Raw genomic sequence first — 19,395 nt, 5'->3', positions numbered from 1 at the left:
CAGAAGAATGTTGGTTCTTCCTGTCGCTAACAACAGTAGACCTGGAAACCACATCCTTGATGAAGTCTTTGTTCGCCGTTTTCTCATTGACGAAAATAATAGTTATGAAGACCTTCTCGAGGGAATCAAGACCCGATATGGGGCTGCACAGTAAGTGTAAAAAGGTTTTACAGTCGCCATGATATCAAGAAGAGAGGGTCAGTTGCAGATGGAACAGTCGATATCCGGTCAGTGTAAAATAAGGACTGCGGACTGCAGACTGCAGACTGCGGACTGCAACTGCGGTAAAATGGAGACTGAGGGTCAAATGCAGACTGCAGACCATGAGTAAAATACAGACTGTAGACTTTTTAACTGAGTAGTTTCCATCATTGAGAGCTAACCGTAACTGGCAGGCAAACCGGAGCGTTATTTAGGCTAACCGGAGCATTGCAAACTTTCACTACTAGCCTGAATAACCCTGTTTCCGGTTAGAAATCAATAATGGAAATAACACCGTCGATATATACTTAAAAAGTCTGTAGTCTGCAGTCTGCGTTTTACCGTCAGTCTGCATTTTATGCCCGGTCGGTCCGCAGTCTTCGTTTTACACTGACCGGTCGATAAGTAGAGGGTGCCATATCGGAGGTTCAACTGTATATGTTCCAAATCGATCATGACAAGCCTTTGTACCGAAACTTTTTGACTTAATAGTCGTACCTGAATAGCTATTTAATTCCGTGATTTGTGATAGTACAAGCATAATTTCATTTCCTTGCCGATATCGATATCGTGGTAGTCGAAACAGAAGGCTTTTATTAACAGTCAGCTCGATGCGGTTTGTAGCGGGCTGAAAAATTCTTAATATTAGTTTTCTAAAAATATAGCTGCACAGTTTTTTTACGCTAATTGTTGTAATCACAACTCCGTATGTATGTACATTCAGTTACAGATAGTTAGCTATGACGTCCATTTTGAGGATCGTAAGGGAGGAAAGAATATATACCAGCCCAAAGAGCGCTAGCGCCTGCTTAATAGGCTACGTCTTGAGATAATATAACAGAACACAAAAACGAAAAACGAAAATCGAAGTTCAAATTCTGTTTTCAATGTCTTACGAAAATAGAAGATGAAAAACGGAAATGACAATTGCAATTCTGTTGTACGAAGTCGTGGGAAAACGAAAAACGAAAACAGAAGTTCCAGTTTCGTTTTCAATATAGTTGGAAAACGAAAAACCGAAAATAAAAGTTCGAATTCCCTTTTCCGATGACGTGGGTAAACGAAAAACGAAACTGGAAGTTTGAATTCCGTTTTCCCATGTCGTAGGAAAACGGTTGGCACTAAGGTACACGTATATTTTGTAGTATCTTGGTCAAGGATAAGGAAGTCGAGTGTAAAAGCCGATCATTCTTTCGTGAGAGTTCATATTCGGCCAAAGCTTCCGCTTTTAATTTCTGGAAATCCCAGTTGCGAATGGAACAACATTTTGCGGAATTTCCGGGGAAAAGAAAAACCTCGCTCGCCAGGTATTCCCTACTTTTCGAAAATATCTACGTTCCATTCAATTTTGCTCCCGGAATTCAGTTCGTATTTCGCAAATGCAGCTTTCATTTAATATAACTTGTATTATCTGGAAACTTTTGGCCAAGTTTCCAAAGTTCTGTAATTTATGGTTGATTAGAAAACGATAAATCCTAGACAAAAAAGTTGGGACACGAAGCAAGTTCTCCCCTTCCCAACCTACAATGTTCATAATCAGGTGATTTTTTCCCTTTTTGTTGAAAAAACGTAACATTTTCCAATATTGATTAGAGGGGATAGGATATACGTGATCCAGCTCAAGTGTCCCCACTACTTTTGTCCAGGATTGTAGCTCTGAGTAGTAATTATGAAAAGTGCTATGAAAGCACTATTTGTTACATTTATTTTTTTTATTTACAAAGGCTCTGCATTTAACCACTTAGTTGAGGGACCCAACATAGGTTTCGCGAGATGCGAGATGAGAGCAAAAATGAAGGCGGAATACGGGATGACAGAACTTTTAATGGCGGGATGCGGGATAAAAATATTTCGGTGAGAACGGGATTTACTCTTTTTGACAGACGGGATGCGAGATAGTCCTAAGAGCGACGGCGGGATGCGAGATCGACGGCGGGATGCGGAATGTAAAGAGGTAAATTACACATTACAGTCGTTACATGGAGGAACTACGACTCTTTATCAGGCGGAATCGAGATAAACATTCCGACCCGGGCGGGATGGTGCGATTGAGCCAAAAATACTAGCGGGATGCGGGATTGAAATAACCTATGTTGGACCCTCTTAGTTAGCGAACGGAAGTTTTGCGAGCTGGCTTCATGAGGTTTAAACTTCCGCCGGAGTTTTAAGTTTGCAGTATACAGCTATTTCAATTAACGCGGTCGGAGCAAAGCTTTAAGCTTCTTTCTCTTCAGACGTCTGGAAACAATGTTCTTTTCGCCACACTTAATTTCAGAATTTTTAACCAAAGGTCGTTTTATAATAGTGAAAGAAAAGATACAGAAAAATGGTCTAATGAGTGGAAAATCTATTGTATCCTTGCTAATACTTCATGAGCAAAGATACAAATTCGTAGATTTCCTCTGCACCAACATGCAAACTTCCGACAAATACCCAGACTACTATTCGGTCTTGTCGCGAAGACTTGACGCTTTCATCTGACAACGTCGACTGAAATAGCTGTAAACGTAAAACTCCAAGAGGCATCACAGTCATCAGTATTTATTCAATACCTTTTTGTAGTGTTTAGCTTTATCAAGCTTAACACATTGACATTAAAATAAAATTAGTGTCATTTATTCATTATTTATTTAGTGGAATCTCTCTTTAAGCCCGGGCCAAACGACAACGACAGAAACGACAGTCGCCTTCTGATCACGAGAGATACACGAGGGTATTTTTTCAACTCTCAGCGAGTGTGGGCAAAACGGGAGAAAACTCTTCGTGACTGGCTAGAAAAATTGGAACAGGTTCAAATTCGATAGGAATATACGAGGGTTAACGTGAGTCCCCGATAACGCACGAAGGTTGACGAGAGCCACCGATAACGCACGAAGGTTGACGAGTGTCACCGATAACGCACGAGAGTCGCCATGCAAGAGTTTAAGAGAGTCACTGAGACCCCGTCCACACTGCGCCAGAGGAATTTGAAAACGCAGCTTTATTTCTACGTTTAGGCCTACCGTCTACAATAATCCATCACGAAAACAGAGCGTTTCAAAAATGCTTTTCAAACCGGACGAAATGGAAAACGCCGGCTTTTCGTTTTCGTATGGACGGAAAACATTTTGAGAACGGAGCTTTTCGAAAACGATTGCGCACAATAATCATGTGATTTTCCTGGATGAGTTTTCCTCAAACGCAAATCCAAGATGACCGGTGATTGTTACGTTTTTAAATTCTTCCGGCGTATTTTGGCGGTAAACATTTGATGCGTTTTCAGAGTGAAACTTCCGTTTTCAAATTTCTACGGCGTAGTGTGGACGGGGCATGAGGCGTATATGACTTTCAAGCCAGGCGAGACTCAATGTTTGTTGCCCTTTGGCGCGGGCCCCCTGAGGACCAAAAAAAAAGAAAATCGGTGTTGTTGAAAGGTAGCCTCGATTGTGTGGAGGCCATTAGATAAGATTCGCTGTGCTTGTTTAAAGTGTTGTAAGCGTTGTAAGGTCAATGTAAATAAGCCGTAAAACTTTAAATAAAACTGAATTAAACGGTTACTCATTCTCTTCAGTTGATTTAGCATCACGCGAGGTCGCGCACTGCATGTCAAATATGGTAAATTTAATTTTTTTTTTTTTTTGATACGGTTTATGTGCACTAAAAATTTCCTACGGTTAAACCAAGAGAATTAAGACTCACAGTCTCAGCGCTTTGATAGAACGTCTGAACTTTTGTGCGCCGCGGGCGTTTAAGAGAAATAAATAAAAAGGTAAAAAACTAAAAGCACACTGATTTGTTTCATTTAAACGATTTCCTCTTTTACATATATTCAAAATATATTCCCAATAAAATATTTTTCCCCTGTGCTAACAACAGATTCTTTGTACAGCCATTTGTCTGTTGCTTCAGTAAAAACCATATACTTTTCCATTTACAAAGACTCCAGCCTCACCTAAGCTGTTTCGTTCCGTCAATTTATTCTTTTTACAGATTGTTTTTTACTTCTTCAGTCCCAATACATTGTCGCTAATTGTTCCGTGGACATTGCCAAAACAATTTTAAAGCCAAAGCCTGAATTAGAGACCTACACAGAAAATCCTTTGTGTTCATGGGGTACTACTGTTATGGGAACGGAATGACACTCTAATTAACCACAATATAGTCCAAGAATCTTCTGGGAATTATACCATTCTCATATCTCAAGAATGCTTGCGAACCTACACCGTCCAAAAAAATTTTAGACATTTTCCTGAAACATAAAAAACACGTGTTAGACTGAAACAATATCTGTTAGAATGATAGTTTTGGCTTTGGAGATATACCGACGGGAAAATAAGAAAATTTCTATCAATCCGTTACGTATCTTCGGGCCCCTAAACTGTGTCTCAACTAGTTCAGATAAATAGCTCTAAAGCCGCTAGTTTCTTTTGTGGAGCGAACTCTGATCGCTCCATAAAAGAAACTGGTGGCTATAGAGCTATTTAAAAGTGTTATACTGTACTTTAAACATTTCGGACGATTTTATTTTGGGACAGTTTTTTGTCCGAAATTAAAATCGTCCGAGTTATTTGCAAGTAATTTATGTTGGGTTACATGTACGGGGCCAGGGTCTCCCAAAGGGTTTATTTTTCTCTTTCAACTTGTATTTTTCTTTTGTTTATTTACTTGAAGCAGGAGCCCGTTGATCCTGGTTGAAGATTCGGGTTGGAAAACTAAGCAGAGGCGCGTTATATCTCAGCTAAACTCGATTCTGAGAAGTCTTACAAGATCCTTTGAAGTTTTTGTCTTTGGAGTGTTGAGAAATTCCAGTAAGACGTTTTGTCACCGTTCAATTTTGAAATTAAGCTTCTATGAAACCGAATAATATAATTAGTTCGCTTGTAAAACGATACAAACATTTAATTGCGTTGTTTTACTCCATTTAATTACCAAATGCTCTCTCTCGAAAATAAGCTTACTGTCATTACTGAAATCTTTTATAGGTGAAAAAGATTAATTTTTAGACTTCTGTGTAAAAACCGTTGATGTTAAAAAAAAAACGTTCCCGGGTCGAAGCCGGCAAGAAACCTGTTAATTTAACATCCAGACATTTCACAAGCATATGGTATATTAGCTATTGTTATTGCAATTTCAATAGATGATCAGGCTATTCATGCGACAATTCATTATCCATCAGAAATAGTGTCTGTGAAGTAGGTAAACAAGAGCATTATATTGCAGCCACCTGCCATTTAGTAGGAGGACTTGTCCACTGAAAATTCAAAAGCTTCTCTCTCCATTTAGCTGTGTTTGACTTTTGACAAGAGCTCATGGCCAAAAGGAACAACTGAAGAGAAGGTGGGCAAAACAGGTTTTTACTGAGTATGCCTCTCCTAGCATTAACCAAAAGGGATTTAGTAGCTAGTGATTTGCGGTTGCTCGTCCTTAAAACCATTAGCTTTTCGTTTATAGCATGCTGAGTTAACTACTCACGGAAAATGCCCCTAATTTATATACGACAACAAAATTTTCATATTTTTCAGAGATACACAACGTTCACTGTCTATAACATAGCACAAGCGAAAAGAAAAGGAACAAGCTTTATACGGTTTCATCAGTCTCATAAGTGTTAAACTAGAATTATTATGCATTTAGACTCTATAGTTGCAGTAACAAAACAGGCAGCATAAACTTTCCAGCTGTATTTCCATCAAGGACACACATACAGCTAAGGGGCAATCCCCTATGAAAAGGTCGGGGATGTTCGTCGTCTCGCTTTGAGGTGCAAATCAAGGATTTTGGTCTCACTTGGAGTGTTCAGGACGAAATGCCACTAGTTTTAGCTGTCAATGTATCTTTTAGGGTGCACTCGAAGAAATGACAGTTAAAAAACGCTCTCATTTCCGTTTTTAGGCTCGATTTGCGCAGCTCTCTAGCTAGCTGTGGAGTCCGGTCTACAAGCCCGGGCTCCTTTGCCCAACAGTAGATGCCAAAAATTTCCAGTACCTCCATGAAATCCCTCGTTTCTACAATTTGATATATTCAACCCTTCTTCGTTTTAAGTATTTAGAGGTCAAATAAAGCTCGAGACACGCCCATATTGGTCTGCTTTAGTTAAATTCAATTTTTTTTGACGAGTATTCCCGACGTTTTCATATGGGAGCCACCCCTCTCCGCGATACAGCCTCTGTTTAAGAATAAAACAGCGAGACTTTATTTTGCTCTTGACCAAATTATGACAGAAAACATTTACGTTGGAGCAGCTGTTTTTAAGCATGTTCATCGCCCATTTTGGCCAATACATTGAAATATCTCGAATTGTCAAAACGAGTCTGTGGCATAGTTTTTGACACGCTAAAAAAGGTGGTAGTGACAAGACACGATAAAAAAGCAATTCTTCAAAACTGCACAAAGGTGTTGAAAAAAAGTGTATTTTTTCCCCTCCAGTTTGAACCCAGGACTGCGGACAGAAGTGCACTCTTTTCCATTTCTGTAAGTCAATGGATTATATTTATTCCTCGAAATAAGAATTAAAATTTATAAATGCGGACACTGGACCACATACGGCTTCCCATTTCTCCACAGCCCGGAAATAGAATTGTGAATCAATTAACCCAAAGCGAGTTGGAACTGTGCGTGCGCAAGCTTCTTCTTTCTTAATCAATGATGTTCAATCTGCGATTTTAATTCTTCGTTGCGTTGAAGATTAGCGGAGAATTTCAGGCTTGCTTCAACTTATTTATACTTATTTATAACAACTACGTTACACGACTGACTCCTTTTGTTGTCACGTTTGTTAAAAGCAATTAAGTGCTATTGACAGGTGATTTTCCATAAAAGAAAGCATTGAATACACTTCCCTTTTTAACTATGTTTTGCAAAAGAAAGCTAGAGCAATGTCATCGGACCTCAGATGAACGAAGCAAACAAGTATATAACAATATTTCCCATGCAATACAAAATCAACGCTCATTACATAATAAAAATATTATTTACCTATTCACGCGGGTAAATAATACATTATACATCCTCAAAACTTCACAAATGAAACCGAAAAGCCACAAATGTTTTAATTCATCAGTTATATTGAAAAACAACATTTGACCGTGTTCTTTGGATTCGTAAATTCGATCAATAGCTTGTCGCAGGAAAAAGAAAACTAAGCTTTTTAGGTCATTGAAACTGGGAAATGACAAACAGTGTTTTTGTAATTTACCGAAAAATAGTTCCAAACGAAGTAGAGGTTCGATATATAAATGAGTTAAAACCACAAAATGACATATCCCTGATGAATTCTAATTTTACTCAACTTACAAAGTTTTCCTTTTTTATTTTTAATAATTCAAAAGAAAAACTTATTGCAAACCTTTACTGAAAGCAATTGCATGAAAAACACGTCCTGAGTCACAATTTAGAACTTTACTAAATATGATTTATAGCAACGTAAGTTTAGTTCGCGAATTAAGTAGAAACAATATATTTTCACTTTTCCAAGCTAAAGCCATTAACGGAAAAGGTGCCGTTTAATTATTAACATTTGTTGACACAGCGAAAGATTCTTTCCTCCTTTTAAATTTTGTTCAAGAGTATGCCTCTTTTTGTTGTAAATAGCACTTTCAGGACCTAATTCAGTACTAATGAATTTTTTCAGCTGTGCGGAAGAGTAGTTGAAGTTTGGTTGAAGAATTAATCAGCCCGAGGTGAATTTGCCGAAAAAAATGCTGAGTTATCAATTTAATCTTTTCACACATATTATTATGATAAAAGCTGAACAAGAGTCCAGGATACACATTTCTCAGGCCGGATAAATTTGAAAACGAAGCTTTATTTCTGCGGTTAGGCCTACAGTGCACATTAATCCGTCACGAAAATGGAGCTTTTCGAAAACGCTCTTCAAGCCAGGAATTTGAAAACGCCGGCTTTTCGTTTTCGTGTGGACGGAAAACATTTTGAAAACGGAGCTTTTCGAAAACGATGGCCTCACGATAATCATGTGATTTCCCTGACTGACTTTTCTTCAAATGCAAATCCAAAATGGAAAAATGAACGTTAATTGTTGCGTTTTTAATTGGGGCCAGTCATATCCCTTTGTGTCGTTGCGTTTTCAATGTGTTCTCCTTAGTCAAGAATGACTCTCCATCATATATTCTGTTATCAAGGCGAATCTAGGTGGTTTAGTCCAAGCGCACTTATAGCACTTAGAAATCTGCTTTTTAAACTTTGTTTTACAAAACAACCTTCCTTTATGGGTGAAGAAGTGAATACGACTATTAATTTCACAGGCAAAACGAAATTAACGGACATGACTTAATGAACCAATAATATTTACAAACCTTTTAGCCCGGGCGTATGGTGTATTCAATTTTTAATATAGATCGAACTTTCACAAATGGAAAAAGCCACAAATATGCAGAACTGTAAATAGCTTCATTTCACTGATAAACAACGGGTTTATAATTAAGCAGTCTTATTAGCAGATTTTGTGCTTCATCCATTTTGTGTCAGAACAAAACTAAACTTTTAAGTCTTTTAACATTGTCAAAACGTGTTGAGTAGAGAAAGTATTCAAACTGAAATAATTAACTGTATTGTTTTTATTCAGTATAACTAATTTTAAATAAACGAAACGTCAGTAAAATAAAATAAGACCACAAATTGGCGACTTTCTTGAACTTAAAATCAGTCTCCGTTTTCCTGGATGTAGGGGAATTTCGCCGAAACGTCGATAAATATATTTGTGGTCATGTTTCTTTTCATGTTTTTGACATCAATTTAACTGAACAGGTCCATTAATTTAATTTGTTCTTTTTTTCTAGTTCAGAACCAGTTTTTATTGAAGTTATATAGCCCAGGGCGAAAATTTTTTCCCGAGAGTCACTTCCATCAAAGTTTTCTATGAAATTTTCCTCAATTCGTTCAGGAAGTAAAGAAGTTAAGTTTCGTGGGGAAAATATATTTTATTTAACAAATAAAGAAGCCTAAGCCGTGTATTACACTGTGATAAAACTGACACGACGGGCATTTGAGAATACGAGGGAAATATAGAAAACACGAGCCGCAGGCGAGTGCTCTCTACATTTCTCGAGTGTTCTCAAATGTCCGGAGTGTTTTACGAACAAGTTCTCGAAGGTGATTAATCTTGATGACAAGGCACCGTTTCCACATACTAAGTTTGTTGGGTAAAATTAAAATTTCAAAAAATAAATTTGTTATAGAATATTATTTAAGTTTTTTAAAAAAAAATGTCATGCGCTAAATTGCCAAATGATTTCAAACTATCAAAGCACACTCACAATTATTTTACATTGTGTTGATTTTAAGGATTGTCTTGCCAAGGACTCGAGCGTAATGGCTTTTGTCAAAAGGCTTTTTTACCTAGCAGCTGTGCTTGGAGTATCGCAACTGTTTTGTAACGTGGAGGCACAGCAATGTAGCAGACAAAGTCGAAAAGAAGCTTCCCAGTTTGGCATGATGTTACAGAGACACATCTTCAAACGGATGACAGATTCTTCGTATGTTTGTCTTAAGGAGTGTCGCCTTGACTTACGGTGCCAAAGTTTCAACTACGTTATTTCCAAAGAGATGTGTGAATTGAACAATCGCACCAAGGAAGCGAGACCTGAAGATTTTGTTCCAGACCCTGACAGATATTACTTTAGACGAGACTTTGGTAGAGGTAACTAATCATAGTTTTATCAAGTTCCTTTCTTACCCGGTTTAGTGAATTTCTCGTTTCTCGATTTAAGAAAAGAGGCACATCATGCATACGTTGGTAATACGAATTGCAAAATTATCATGATGAAAAAATATATGCAATAACGATTGAAATTGTCGGACACTTCGGATGAATGTTGGAAATTCTCTACATCTTGACGAGCCTTTACATCACCTTGGGAAATCGTCGGAATTCGTCGGGTCATCTTCGGAAATTTTGTAGGTCTTCGGTTAAACTTTGGAATCTTTGTAGGTTGTCAAAAAATCTCTGGGAATCCTTCGAATAAACCGATCAAAATGCATTAATTATTCTGCTCTCTACGCTTTAAACGTATATGAAATGATGTCGATATATAGATAACATCCTCAGTATGATTCAAGAATCACACGGGAACTGTAACACACCTGGTTAATATCACGGATTATTATACGGTTGTACATGTGTTTCACAAGGACTGGGAACTACCGAATTCACGAATTTGATCGGCTAAAATCGATATTGACCGCGGTCTAGATTTTCCCATTTAGACCGGCACCTAAATCGGTTACATTTTGCGGTGAAAAAGCTGTAAACTACAATACAAAAATGTTGACTATTTCCTTAAAAAACTATTAGTGGAAGTGCCAAAACGCCTGATGAGAAAAAAAATATTAAAGAGGACGAGCAAACTTTGGCCGATTTAAGTTCAGCTCATCGCGGTTCGCAAGGAAAATGCCAGCTAGTACAAACCAGTTACATTAGAAGAATCAAATTTTTCTTTTGTGCCATGTAATAAACATCTTATTAACCGAGCTTAGTCGGTCTGTATGGGAGAATCTTGATCTCGGTCTTGCATACAGACCGAACGCAGTGAGGTCTGTACTCATGACCTTGGTCAAGATTCTCCCATACAGACCGACTAAGCTCGGTTAAACAAAAATGTATGAATTCCTTCATCGAGCCAAATTTTGCTCGTTAAAGACTAAGAATGGTCAATTGGACCGATTTATGGCGAAAAAGAAAGTTTTGGAGAAAATTTGTGCTTTTCTTTAATAAGAGCTAATGAATAATATTCGCTTTCCAGTCCCCCTCGGTTCCATTCCTGAACTGCCTGCTGAATCGTGCCATGAAATCAAGGCGAGTGAAGGAGGACAAGCCGTCAGTGGAACATACTGGTTTTATTCTATTGTACCAGACAACGTTGCACTTGCATACTGTGACATGAAAACCGAAGGTAACTTTACCCAGTTTTCTTTTTTTGTCGCTGTTTTGAGGTGTCCAGTTGCACACAGCTTTTGCAGCAAAATGAGGAAAAAAGTTACGAAACATTATACATGGTTTTTACACGTAACAATAAAAAATGTATTTTTGATTATGACAAGGTCTTTTTCTAACCCTGACGTCTTATACAGATATCTAGATTTTTTTGCAGTATTTAACAAGAGGAAATCGTCTATTTGTAGCGCTAGAGTCAAGGAAATTCAAGGTCGGGGTTCTTTTAGACTTAAAATAGTAATTACCATTTACAACAACCTCTCTGGGAAACTTTGGGCAAAATACATTGATTTGATTCTAAGGTGGGCTACTTTCAAATTTCAATATTTAGATTTCAGACCTCTCATTATGTACATTCACTACTGGTAAAGACTACAAAATTAACTTCAAATTGAAGGAAACCCGAAAGTAATAGTTTTCTAAGATAGAGAAACACTAAAGAGATATTAATAAACCATAAAGAAACAAGGATGGTCTAGAATGGAGAAGACTGACGCGGTTTACAAAAGAAGAACTTCAAAAAAATAGGCTAAACTTTTCAATATGAGCAAACCGTGAAGTAGGTCCTTTAACTAGGAACATTTGTAGTCTTTACCCTTAAAATGGTAGCTTGACTTGATAATATGGACCTCTATGAGACTCCAAAATCAGAGGTGTTGTTAACGAATTCTATCCATTTCAAAACCTTAAAAAAGATGAGTGTATTTTGCTATCCTTCCCTCAGACCTGGACGAATGCAATTCCTCAGTTCCTGTTTGTCACGAGAGTGCCACGTGTCAGAATACCATTGGTTCTTATCGCTGCTTATGTAACAGGACTGGGTTTATTTATCAGGATGGAAAAGGTTGCGTTGGTAAGTATAACATGACTTGGTCAGCCTAGTGCTGCCTGAACTCGACCTTTTCAAATAAAGTAGGTGTGTAGGTATGAATTCTTGTCCACGGTTTTGGCAAACTCTAAACAGCAGTCTCAGAATCTCATATCTTGTGTTATAATTTTTTACTTCGCTCGAATTTAAAGGAGCTCAGTTACGTTATTTTGAGTCATTTTGGCCACGTACAAAATTGAATTTAAATTGAAGGAAACCTGAAAATATAAATTTACTAAGATAGAAAAACACTAAAGAGATAATAATCAACCATAAAGGAACAAGGATGGTTAAGGATGGAGAGGATTGACTCGGATTACAAACGACGAACTTGAAAAATTTAGGCTAAACTTTTCAAGATGCGCAAACCGTGACGTAGTTCATTTGAGTGCTAGCTGACAATCCCTCGATTACCACTCGTTTATTGATCTTTGCACCTGTTGTACAAAGCAAACTAACTACAGGCTGCGTCAGAGGTTTCGCACTAAGGCAAGGCTATAGCAAAGTGCTGGAGCAAATTTCAACAGGAAAACGGGTTTTAATCATTTCGATAAGAAAATGAGTGCTTGAAAAGAGCGGAATTAAAGTTATCAAGAGTCGGTACATCTGAGAATCTTCGGCAAACTTCGGAAGACAATCGTAAAGATTCGTTTAATCCCTTCGGATCACCATGGAAAATCTTCGTCCACAAGTCACCCATTGCGCTTCTTTTCCTTTGCTTTACAGATGCTGACGAATGTGCCGACGGGTCACATGATTGTGACGTCAATGCCGACTGTAACAATACTGTGGGATCCTACATATGCTCCTGCAAACCAACATATTTCGGAAACGGAAAATACTGCACAAGTTTCCGTGAGTCTTTCGCCTGTCATGTTTCCAATGATTATATAAATTAATATTCGAACCCTTCTGTCCCTACCTTTGTGATCTTGGGATGGCTTTTGTTTCCTTCGCGCGCCACGTGGGGGTGAGCAAAAAGATCAAGATCTATTTTTATCTCATACAAAGACAAAGCCTTTGTGGGTGGCTCATGTTCGCGGGGGCCTCATGGTAAGTGCGCTCGACTCCGGATCGAGCGGTCTGGGTTCGAGTCTTGGCCGGGGACATTGTGTTGTGTTCTTGGGTAAGACACTTAACTCTCACAGTGCCTCTCTCCACCCAGGAGTATAAATGAGTACCAGTGGGGGGAAGGAGGGAGGAGTAGAAATACTCCTAATCCCTTCATACCACAAAAACCGGGATAAGCTCCGGCCTGATATTTGGCCGGGCCAATTGGCCGGGCCAATTGGCCCGTATGCCGACTTAACCTTTTACCATAATTTGCTAATTTAGTTAAGATGGCTCCTGCTTTTTCTTTTGACTCAAAGTACTTTAGCCTCACTTTGCTATTTTCTCTTACCCAGGTGGCCTCGGTTCATCCGTTATTCTTGCTGGTCTCGATCGCAAAAATTACACTGAGAAGCTGATTTCCTTTTTGGACCCAGTCCTCCTGAGCTCACAGCGTAGTGGGTTTGTGCGGTGCTGGCATGCCAAGACTGACGGCTCGGCTGCATCGATATGCCACGACAACTGTGATGGAAAAGGACCCAGCGTAACCATCTTTAAGTCCGGCAACTACATATTTGCTGCATATACCGACGTGTCCTGGCATAGCAGTAAGTATCAATTAGTATCAATTCTTTCTCCGGGGGTGGTACTCCCAGAAAATTTCGGCGGGGATGTGTGATCCGCTTCACAAAACCCATACCCTATTTATGACCAAAATCTGCGATTTTCCCTACCCTATTAATGACATGACCAAAAGTCCGATACCTCATTTAAGACCAGACCCTTGAATCAATACCTTGTTTCAGACCTGCCTTATAATTTGTTCCTTAGTTCAGACCAAGGTTAAAGGCAATGTTTATGTGCTTTTAGTGGAAGGATAGCTTTTTCTATAAGACATACCCGATCCAAGACTAGAGTTCAAAAACCATACCCTATTTGGGACCTAAATGGCCAAAATCTATACTCTATTTACGGCAAAAACTGCTAAAAAGCCATACCCTGTGGAGCCGCACATACCTGTATAGCCCATATAAGGAAGTACCCCCCCTCCTCCGGGCAATACAATTCCTTTTCATCAGTGTTTGTTTACAGCCGAGGTATTTAGAATGTTTCAAACGTTTCTCTTCATTTCAGCTCCTTGCGACTACTCTACAGCCAGCAAAGCTTTCATCTTCTCGCTTTACAACAACAAAGGATATAACCCTGTTAAGCTGACCCAGTATCAAAATCAGGAAAAAGCAATGTATGGTTGTTCCAATTACGGACCCACTTTTGGTTCTAATAGCGGGGATCACGACATCTACATATCGGACAACGCTTTGAGCAACCAAAATTCTTCTACCCGATGTGGCTCTACGTACTCCGTCCCCCCCGGATATTCAGCTGGTGATTGCAGGTTTTTCGTTGGTCCCGCAGGGGATAAGTTCACTCCTACTAACATTGAAGTGTTCTACGAAATAGGTAATGAATATTAGCAAATGAAGTGGTTTCAACCAAAATAATCACTACAATAAGCGACTGGCTTACGATGCTCGCACCACGCTGTCGTCCAATCAGAAGTAATCTAAGATCAAAACCAATCGCAACTCGCTCGTACACAGCTTTCGCACACCTTTTCCGGCGCTTCTCCTTAGCTACATGTATTTGGTTCTGGCTTGATTGGTTCACATGATAAGTCCTCGTGTAACTTGTTTTTCAGCATAATCGCTACAATTTCTTTAGGACACCTGCCTCTGTCAGTACAATCAATTGCAGTATACTTCATAGTTGTGGGAGGCGCGGTGGCCTCATGGTTAGTGCGCTCGTCTCCGGATTGAGCGGTTCGGGTTCGAGCCCTGGCCGGGGACACTGTGTTGTGTTCTTGGGCAAGACACTTTACTCTCACAGTGTCTCTCTCCACCCAGGTGTACAAATGGGTACCGGCGAACTTAATGTTGGGGGTAACCCTGCGATGGACTAGCATCCCATCCAGGGAGGAGTAGAAATATTTCTAGTCACTTCATGCTACAGAAACTGGGATAAGCTCCGGCCTGATGGGCCATTTGGCTCGTATGCAGACTTTACCTTACATTATAGAGTGAAGCCGTAGATGTTCGACTATGTTGCAAAGATTTTTGACTACTTTCGTAAGACTTTTAAAACTTTCAAATATTATCCCAAGGCCTTTTTATCATTTCGGAACATTTTCTGAGCATGTCTTCCTTAGTTTTCGAAAGACGTGAGGATGTTTCCAGGAAAGATGCAAAGTTTTTTTCAATCATATCGTAAACACATCTTATTTGAAACTCATTTTACCGAATCAATATATCAAATTTCATTAAAAGACATTAAATGACCATTTACCCTAAAATTCCGCAAATATCGGTCAGAATGTAAATGGTAAGACAATTTTGGCTCAACCGAACGGGAAGTTTTATAATTTTCAACAGAAATTTCCGACTGGAAAATGTGCTTATTACCATTTGCAATTCTTCGCCGCCATCTTGAAATATGATCAAATTGAACTTGTCCTAGTCTCTTTTGGTAAATTGGTTTTTTTTTTTTTTTTTGAGTAAATGCTAAATCGTCAATCGGAACGGACCTTACCATCAGGCATTTTTGCTTATCATTTGCGCAAACCGTTAACGAACCAGTTTCGCCGTTTAAATAGTAAACAGCCGAGAGCTATGAACTCATTTGCTTTTATCTTACTTCAAACCACAAATTTTGTTTCATTCTACAGGGGACCTTGGTACATCGCCCATTATTGGAAGCCTCGATTTCGGCAAATACTTGGGGAAGCTTATTTCTTTTTTAGACCCAGTCGTCCCGGATGCATTCCGCAGTGAGTTTGTACGGTGCTGGCATGCTAAGACTGACGGCTCGGCTGCATCTACATTCCACAACAACTGTGACGGAAGAGGACCTACAGTGACGATCATTAAGTCCGGTAGCTACATATTTGGTGGATATACGGATCTGTCTTGGCAAAGTGAGTAGTTATGAGAACGTTTTCAGTATGAACTGTCTTCGTTTCTTAGGCCTTCTGGACAAATGTGAAACCTTCTCATTGTTATCAGCTTTCCTCCACAGGCAGAACATGTCGATGTTATTCATGCAATGACAAGTTATTGCTTAACACCAATATAATCTTATAACGCTTTCAAGCATTACGGGTTAGATCATGCGAAACACCTTTGAAATCCTCTCGACTTACGACTGTGTTGCGCTATAACTGCATTTTTCTGTTCTACCTTACTTATTACATGAAATTTTCGCGACACGTTTATTTCGCGAGTTTGAGGTGCGCACATTTCGCGACACTTTTCGGACTTTGCAAGAATTTTGTCTTTTGAATCACTTTAACTTTAACTTCCTTGGTAATGTTACTTTAACATGTCTTTGTTTGTCAGAATGTTTATACGCTTGTTTTCATCTTAGATTCTGGCGGTTATACTTCAGCTAGTAAAGCTTTCATCTTCTCGCTCTACAATGTCAAAGGATATAATCCTGTGAAGCTGACTCAGTATCAAAATCAGCAGTATGCAATGTGCAAGGAGCCCAATTACGGCCCTAGCTTCGGTTACGGGCCTGATATCTACATATCGGACAACGCTACGGCCAACCAAAATTCTTCTACCCAGTGTGGCGGAACCTACTCCTTCCCCTCCGGATATTCAAATGCTGGCTGTGAATTTTTCACTGGAACCAGTCATTTCACGCCAACTGACATTGAAGTGTTTTACGAAATACGTAATAAATTCGTGTTTCTTTGTTGGGTTGATGTAATACTTGCGACAGTTATTGGTTTTAGATAGGAGTTTGACATTTGCATTCAGTCTTGTGAAGCTACATGTGGCTATTACAACGGATGAACAGAAGACCTCAAAATCTGACTGTTTTGCTACTGCGAAACGGCGGTATTACAAGGATTGTGCCCAGCTGAGTTTGGTGTATTTTATTTAGTTTTGTCAAATACTCGCTGTAAAACTAAATGTTAGCGAAGACCTTACTTCTATGGATCTAAATAACAAAGCCATAGCTTTATTACAAACAAATGCTTCTCCCAGACGTTATAATTAAAGATGACAATGCAAGCAGACGATACAAACTTTGAAAACTGTTCAGCCTATAAAATGTTTCAAAAACTCTTTTCGCCATCCGTTTAAATCTTCTTCAATTTCTGTCCATCCGTACCTTGTTTTGTATAAGTTGTGTTACTGAAATATTCCCTCACTGTTTTCAGTGATTAGTTTTTATATTTCCCCCAATTCAGCGGTCATTTCGTTTGCCTAAATTTGGCTAAAATCAATGTCACAGCTAACCTCTTGTTTCTCGTACCCAGGCGGCCTCGGTGCATCTGTTATTCTTGGCGATCTCGATCACAGCAAATACTTAGGGAAGCTGATAACTTACTTAGACCCAGCTCTCCCGAGTGCATCCCGTACTTACTTTGAGCGATGTTGGCATGCTAAGACAGACGGCTGGGATGCGTCAACATTCCACAGCAACTGTGATGGAAAGGGACCCACTGTGACCATTATTAAAGTTGGCCAATACATATTTGGTGGATATACCAATACGTCTTGGCTAAGTACGTATATACTTATCATTATCATTCGATGTATTTGCTTCCTTTTCATTGGCCGAGAGCCCACCACATGACCTTCAAATAACTGCCTGCAAATAATGGTCTGCTCATGCGTAATACCGTGTAAATGCAAATAATAGTTCTACTCATGTGTAATTGTAACCACACTCTTAAGTGGGAAACGGCAGGTCGCTTTCCTGAGCGATCAGACGGAGAGTGATTTAAAAATGAAAACAAACTTGGTGAGCGAATAAAAAAGCAATTATTGATCTCCGATATCGCAAAATATCGTGATTCGTGTCTCGAAGATCAATTACTGATCTGCTCGCCACTGACAAATCACCATATTTTGCTCAATCTCGTCCAATAATTTTTCATTATTTTGCTGGGCCTTATGAATAAGTATTCTTGCTTCCGTTGGTGTTGCTGTGGAGAAACATTATGCTTTTAATTTGATCGATATTAGTTCGTTCCCTTGTGGTTGTTGTTGTGTTAAATGAACGTTGTTTTCGCATGATTTGTCGATTTACCCCTGTAGTCAGTAAGGACCTCAGGATAAAGTTTTCACATAACGTCTTTGCCAGCCACTTCAGTGGTCAGAGACTTTTTCCTTGTTGTTGCAGTTGTTTCTCTGTTCTGAAGCATTTTTATTTTATCAGCTTCTTTTTGTTTTTATTTCTAAATGCCACAATCCGCTTTTCTTCATCATTTTCAGGTTCTTGCAGTTACTCCTCAGCCAGTAAAGCTTTCCTGTTCTCGCTTTACAACAAAGATGGATATAATCCTGTCAAGCTGACTCAGTATCAAAAAAAGACCGAAGCAATCTACAGGTGTTCCTCTTATGGACCCACTTTTGGTTATGGTGGAGGACATGTACATGATATCTACATATCAAACAACCCTACCATCAACCAACCTACCAATTCTTATACCAGGTGTGGCTCTACATATTCTGTACCCCACGGATATTTAGCTGGCGACTGTAGGTTTTTCACTGGAGCTTTATATTTCACTCCTTCTGATATTGAAGTGTTCTACGATATAGGTAATTGAAAATATGACATCATTCTTTAGTCAATATCACCGAGTAACCCATTCAACCATAACTGCTGTAAATATTTCTGAATTATTTTCGGTGTTTCAGCCTTGTTTCTTATCACAGGCAAGGTGAATTGTCTAATATAAATATAGATGTGGCCTGCCTAGATGAGCCCAGGCTACTTGCGGGTTCGCGCTGTTGCTATTGTCAAGCTTTTTTTTAACTCAATGTGTATATATTTCTGTAAAATTGTAAATATGCGAGTCATAATAAATAATAAAGTTGTTGTTGAATTTTCAATCGGAGTCCGTTAAAATGACAAAACAACGTTTGCGATTGTTTCATGGAGAAATAATTTTCATGAGAAGTGATGGAAATCATTCGTTGTGAAACAACTTGAAACAATGACTGCTTTTAATAAATCCAGAAACGGAACAAAGAGCAGTTTCAGACATTACGAGCATCCCAGACCCTTCCACATGAGAGTCCGCCTTGGACCTCAACGACTGTGAAGTTCGATTGGCTTGGCGTAGGCTGAAACGTGCTTTGAATCAGTTTTTTTTTTATGACCATTACTTTCCTTGGTCAAATGGATGAAAAATTTACATCATGTAGTGGTTTGGGGTGATAGTTTGCCGTGATGTATTTTAAGTAAAATCGATATTATCATGAAAACGATTAACAGATAAACTCGATTGACAGTTGAAGAGATTGCCGATTTTTATGAGACGTTGTCATAC

At 39.0% G+C, this 19,395-nt stretch overlaps 1 protein-coding gene across 2 annotated transcripts; it reads left to right on the top strand.

Moving 5' to 3' along the window:
• Positions 1–5,448: 5,448 nt before the first annotated feature.
• On the top strand, positions 5,449–18,669 carry LOC149113226 (uncharacterized). Of its 2 annotated transcripts, XM_089288094.1 has the most exons (12): positions 5,449–5,517; positions 6,607–6,651; positions 9,481–9,835; positions 10,938–11,087; positions 11,853–11,981; positions 12,723–12,851; positions 13,403–13,654; positions 14,181–14,507; positions 15,769–16,017; positions 16,467–16,778; positions 17,371–17,619; positions 18,332–18,669. In XM_089288094.1, exons 3-12 carry the CDS (start codon positions 9,508–9,510, stop codon positions 18,667–18,669), a joined length of 2,463 nt encoding a protein of 820 aa, XP_089144220.1. In that variant the 5' UTR covers positions 5,449–5,517; positions 6,607–6,651; positions 9,481–9,507. The 2 variants fall into 2 exon arrangements, with proteins under 2 accessions (XP_089144220.1, XP_089144219.1); XM_089288093.1 differs by lacking the exons at positions 6,607–6,651; positions 15,769–16,017; positions 16,467–16,778; positions 17,371–17,619; positions 18,332–18,669 and having other exon boundaries at positions 14,181–14,521.
• Positions 18,670–19,395: the final 726 nt, after the last annotated feature.

Source organism: Orbicella faveolata, unplaced genomic scaffold (genome assembly GCF_042242905.1).
Source record: "Orbicella faveolata isolate gen_17 unplaced genomic scaffold, um_ofav_v1 contig_15, whole genome shotgun sequence".
Lineage (NCBI taxonomy): Eukaryota > Metazoa > Cnidaria > Anthozoa > Scleractinia > Merulinidae > Orbicella > Orbicella faveolata.
The sequence above is the reverse complement of the archived record's forward strand: the minus strand, read 5'-3'. Positions and strand labels throughout refer to the sequence as shown.